This window comes from Anarhichas minor, unplaced genomic scaffold (assembly GCF_050575085.1).
Source record: "Anarhichas minor isolate MPS153535 unplaced genomic scaffold, ASM5057508v1 ptg000021l, whole genome shotgun sequence".
NCBI lineage: Eukaryota > Metazoa > Chordata > Actinopteri > Perciformes > Anarhichadidae > Anarhichas > Anarhichas minor.
This window is the reverse complement of record NW_027466467.1, coordinates 10,826,429-10,832,428: the sequence shown is the minus strand read 5'-3', so window position 1 is coordinate 10,832,428 and position 6,000 is coordinate 10,826,429. Positions and strand designations below refer to the sequence as shown.

Below are 6,000 nucleotides of genomic sequence, written 5' to 3'. Positions count from 1 at the left end.
TTTTGGCATTGCTAGTAAGGACAGCAATGCTGGTCTGTCGGTCGGTCCACCACTTTGATCCAGACTGAAATATCTCAACAACTAACGGATTGACTGACATGAAATTTTGTACACGTCCTCTGACTTTTCCTCTAGCTCCACCATGAAGTTGACATTGTGGGTTTTAAATGAAATGTCTTGACAATTGTTGGATGGATTGCCGTGAGATTTGGTACAGACAATCATGTGCCTATCAGGATGAATTATAATAACCTTGGCATCAGCTATAGGCTACTGTTTGGTCCTAATGTTAGCATCGCTAACACACTAAACCAAGATTGTGAACATGGCAAACATTGTACCTGCTTAGCATCAGCATGTTAGCATTGGCATTTTGAACATGTTAGCATGTTGATGTTAGCAGTCAGGTATAAAAGGCTGAAATAAGGTTATCTAATAATAAAGAACAAAAAGACAGTTCCTGTTTACCACTCAAAGATCCTGCAGTATGCTCGCGATTTTGTGGCTTTGTAGCAGCTAAATTCATGATTCTCATCACACTCGGAATTTGCACACAGTGCTCGTTAGCAGAAGGTTTGAAGTGCTGACACCGCTCCGATAAATCAACTACATAAATTATGAAGTTGTGAGTCAGTCATACTCCTTTTGGCTTGGCTTGTTTCTCTCCATCGAGTCTCTATTTCACATTCCATGCAAGCATGGGCAACGTTGCTAAATGATGGGAGGAAGATGTGGAGTGAGCACAGTCTTCATCAATGTGCTGCTCTTACGTATCATCTTGTGGAGGAAATTAAACCCAGGCTTAAAGATATGTGTGTTAGCTTTAGCAATGTCTTCTAGTCCCATCGTTTATTTAGACCTACGTTTCTATAATTTTTTCCACGATTCCACATTTAAACAGCGCTTGAATCTTTCAGCACTCTCTAAGTTGTGATCCATGCAATTTCTTTCCTATTATTTTGAATCAGTCTCTTGTTGCTGGTTTGACCGCATAATGTTTACTCTGTCTACTGTCTCCTGAATGAGGTTGACCATCAGCTCTCTGGTCTCCTCCATCGCAAACGCTCCAGAGAGCCAAACCACAAGCCTCAATTACCCAGTATTCCTCGGAGACGAGAGGGGCCTCATGTAGCAGACTATGAAATTAACATTCATGACAAACCTTGCAAGCCACAAAACTATTTCATGAGAGCAACAGTTGCAGAATTTCACCATTAAGAAAAGTAGCACTGCTATTGTATTATTATCATGACTTTTCTTGCTGGTTTCTTGTTTCTGACAAAGGATGTGAGTAACTTTAAAAAAACCTATCATGACACTATTCTGCCAACAAAGACAAAACTATATTTAGTCAGTTATTTTGTTACATAAAATGTTTATGACGCTGTATAAATATATTTTCAAAGAAAACTACATGTGCAGTTACAGAGATTAAGCAAGTTTAAGATAGGAGTTTGCCCTAGCTAGCCTACAAAAGGCCCCCAAAGCACTTACAAATATGCAACTCACTGCATACTACTGTGTACTTCTACTTCAGAGGGAAACATTTTAAGCTACTACATTTACCTGACAGGGATATGTTGGTTTACCTACTTTATGGTTACAATGCAGATCCAGATTGGACTAACAAAATACAACATTTATAATATGATGAATCATTAGTCATCAAACTATCGAGCATCATATTGGAATTGAAAGCTCCACCTTGAAGTTTAAGTACATTGTGCAGATAATATCTCTCTCATGCTTCACTTGACGTAAACATTTGAATGTAGGACTTTTATATTTGGTATTAATAGTTTTACTAATAATAGATTTACCTCAGAAAAAAGGTTTTGAGTATCTCTCTTCTTCTACAACTGCCACTTTCAAAAACATTCCCAGTTAGAGAAAGGGGGCCCCTAAAAAACACACCCAGGTTGGGGTTACTCACGGTCAGAAACACGAGTGAAATACTCAGCGATGTCATTTCTGAATAGGTATATTAATCACTTGTCTTTACATAAACATCACAATTATAAAGTAGCGTATGGATTTATTTGGCGGAGGTATTTTGCTGGCGATAACTTTATTGATGTTTAGTATCAAGTCATACGCCAACACACCCAAGTAATGGCTTACCCACTTTCACTGGTTAACGTTAGATATACAGCATTCATGTAAAGTTGAATATATCCAGCAGCTAAACACAGTTAATGAGTATCTGTCTGCCCGTGAGACGACATGCTGGACTCTGCAGAGCCGTGAACCTCCCCCCCCCCTGCTGCTCAGAGCTGTGGTCAGTTGTTTATTCAAAGTTTATTAATATTGAACATGTTGCGTGTCCAACTTGTACCAAATTCGATGAAGCACTCCCAGCAATACACACACAAACGGAGATGATTCCTTGCTTTATAGTTAGACACATTTTGGCAAACTAACATCTTGGTAATTTAGTGGCATTCACGATTTGGTGTGACATTTTTAAACCGTATATGTTTGATATAATATATGTTCGATCATTTATTCATTTTTTCTTTATTCATTAATTAGTTTAAAGGTAATAATTAACAGTAAGTGAAAAGCTAAAAGGACACATTTTGTTTGTTTATGATTTCCCCTTATTTCTTAAAGTCTATGTAAATTCCTTTTTGTTGAAAAATAAAAAATAAACATATTTGGTATTATTGCATAAAGACAGGCATGCCATCCTATCTATATGTCAGGACAGTATTGGTCGCATTTCCTGCTCGTGCAAAAATAATACATAAGCTTAATATCATTGTGTTCCAGAAATAAGAAGCTCGGTGACTACATGTTTTGGTATAGCATAGTGTTAAACATGTATGTGACATGAAATATAAGCTTACAAAATGTATTTTTTACAAATAAAAATGGACTCAGACAGATTCATAATGCATAGACAGGTATTTTAATGCATGTTTCACTTACAAATCAGTTTTAAGCACAAGTCACTGGCTTTCACACTGAGCAGTAGTCAACAACCCATGATGCATTGCATCTGCGTATACAGGTTACTGTAGCCCCAAACAGCATTTCTTAAAAGGCAACATATTAATGGTACAAATCCTCGTACAACAAATCTTATCACACATTGGTCTTTCATTACAAGCGGTTAGTGAGCGATCAAAGGAGAAACCTTAACACAAATCAGTGGATTATTCTTTAAAATTCATTTTTGGTTCAGGGTTTGTTGAGAAACATTTAAATTTCAGTACTCTTGGGATTGAGTGTGCTGAACCAAAAGGAGCTGAAGCATGTAAATCTTTATAATCGATAAAATTAATAATTAGTAGGCAAATTACAGGAGCTAAATCGCACTGCTGGAAATTAATGACAGTGTTTGTGGCTATATGTCAAAATGAGCAGAATTGTTTTTATTATGAAGGAGATCAATTGTGATATTGTCAGTCTGCCAACTTTGATAAGACTGCAGACAACAATCACATCCATGACTCAGCTTTACTGTGCTGGTTTGGGTCTTCCTCTGTCACAGTAATTTATGACGTACAAACAATTCACACTGAACATCCCAGAGGAGTAAATCACTCTTTTAACTATGCTTTACAGTTCGGAGTCACCAGTTACATTACCGTCCAAATACATGACAACGTCTATCCAATAGTAATGCAGGAGAAAGCCAGAACTTTTTTTTAAGCAGCACATTGAACTTGTTTTGACCTTTTTGAAACATTAATACAACTTGTGTTGCTCTTTACTCATCTGCTTGACAAACTTTTGAAGATAATTCTGAACTTGTTAAAAGTGTAAAACTTCTGACAAAAAGATGTCCTTTTCAAAGCACTCACCTCATGGCAACTGTTACATCTGTACTAGTAGTGTACACACTATTCATTGTTGATCATGGTATTGACAAGTTCAAGCCACATCATGCGAATCACATCGGTACCAAATGTCTATAAGCGTCAGAGAGAGAATGAAACAGTTCAAATGAAACTGCGATCCTGTCAAGGACAGGACGGAGCGATCAGGGGATGGATGAAGCTCATGTTGGTGGAAGATCTCAGCAGGACAGTCCCTCAGCTCCTGACTGTATCAGGCCCCAAAATAAAGAACAGAGGATTCGAACAAATGTACATTTAGCTCCTCTACATCTGATACCCAACACCATTTTCCTCTGAACAAATGAAATTGTAAAAGACCCAACACTGCTATAAGTTTGTCTATGCAAGTTTTTTAAAAGGATGAATAAAATGAATACAGAGTACGTACTCTTCATGCACATACAAACATAAAAAACACAGATGATGGACAGTAAAGATGAAGTAAGTCAATCTGATGCATATTCACATTCTTTAATCCAGATTTCCTTTCTAAACAGGCTGCATGTGGAGGAAATGTGCCGGTAAAAGAATGTAAGAAGAGAGGGATGGTACACTTACAGTGACAGATGCATATTCAATTTTGGTTGCAGTTTTTGTTTAGACTTTTTGCTTTGACACAACCTACTTAATCCTTCAAAGGCAGCCTAGTCTTGAGTATGACTAAGCACACTGATCACTTTTGGAAAAACAATGTTTTTTGCACAAAATGTACCGTAGGATTTGTACTGACATAAATGAACACAGTACTTTAATCTGCATCATTAAGGGAGTTGGCAAAATATAAATATTTCCAAAAAGCATCTATTTAAGGGATTAGAAGAAAAAAAAGCTTGCCAGAAATATTTTGACAATATGATTGTTTCATATCGATGTTATTTTCCCTTAGACTATAATGGCAGTGTACAGTATGTACGCAGGCCTGCCATCTGAGATTACAATACTCAAATTTGAGACAAAAAGAATAAATTCAATTTCAAAGCATAAAATGTGATACATACATGTCTGTGCTTCAAGAAACAGACAAAGAATTTCAGACGCCACCCAAAGTTAAACTCATCATCCTAAAGGCACCTTAGAGAAAGATATATCCCTGTGCGAGTGGTTAAAGGGGTTCTGGGTCAAGAAAAGAGAAGGGAGAAGCCTTTGCCTTTAAAAAATCCGAACTGCTGCATGGAAACACTACATTGCCTCAAGAAAGGCTACAGTAGATAGATGGATTTTTCATTGCATAAACTATTCTGTACCGATTGTCTAAAAGCACGACTTAAAAGACATAGAATGCAGAAGATTTGACTCAATTTCATTTCAAATACTGCAACATAGCAAAATGCTCTATGCTTTTCCTCCTTAAACAACTTTGCACACAACACTCCATCGTTTGCATTGTACTGCGATACTGCATTTCTGCAACAAGATATATTTCTAAGATAGCAAAACATGCGAGGGGGGAACTCTCTCCTGATCATGCAGATATTGTCTCTGGGTTTGCACTCCACAGCAGGAGGTTAAAAAGACAACAGAGAAATATATAAAACAATAAAACAAACAAAGAGACAAGTTGAAGCAAAAATCATGAGTAAAAACACTGTCCAACAAGTTCTGTCCTGCTTCTGCAAAAACAATCCCCCTGACATGCTCCTTCCAATGTATCTTCTCCCCATTTCATCTTATCCCAAACTACCAGCCCAGTCTGTAAAAGTAATCCTTTGGTGCATTATTATCCTCAAGTCTCCCTACTCCTCCTCCTTTAATCCCATTTCAGGTCTTCCCTCTCAGGCTGGACAGGCTTGCCCCCCCCCTGCAGGCGTAAGGTTGGAATTACGCTGTATTCCTAACCAGATAAGGGGGGAGATGGTGTCACCCGTTCCACCGAGGGGGTTCAAATTGGAAAGTCGCTGGGGTTGATCAGGCAAGTAAGTGGAGCAGGTGCAGGGATCACACCCTGCTGGTCGGGTGGCAGCGAAAGGTGCAGTTGGACCTGGGTTCAGCTCCGCCATCGACGTTCTGGGAGCACCCTCCCTCGCAAGCCTCTGAGAGAGAAAAAGGACGTACTCAGTTCTGTCCCCGTTTTTTTCTTTAATCTAATAAATACGTTGTACTAGAAATAATAACCGCTGCAGTCAAACATTTCCCCCGGTGAATGGCTACAGTGCGT

The 6,000-nt window shown here is 38.3% G+C and overlaps 1 protein-coding gene across 1 annotated transcript in view; it reads right to left on the bottom strand.

Annotated features, from left to right (window-relative positions):
- Nucleotides 1-2,892: 2,892 nt before the first annotated feature.
- camk1b (calcium/calmodulin-dependent protein kinase Ib) overlaps nt 2,893-6,000 on the bottom strand; it is a 34,177-nt gene continuing 31,069 nt past the window's right edge. Inside the window, exon 12 of the mRNA XM_076096291.1 lies at nt 2,893-5,875. Coding sequence (XP_075952406.1) covers nt 5,781-5,875 — 95 coding nt within the window. The 3' untranslated portion in view covers nt 2,893-5,780. The remainder of the gene's footprint in view (nt 5,876-6,000) is intronic.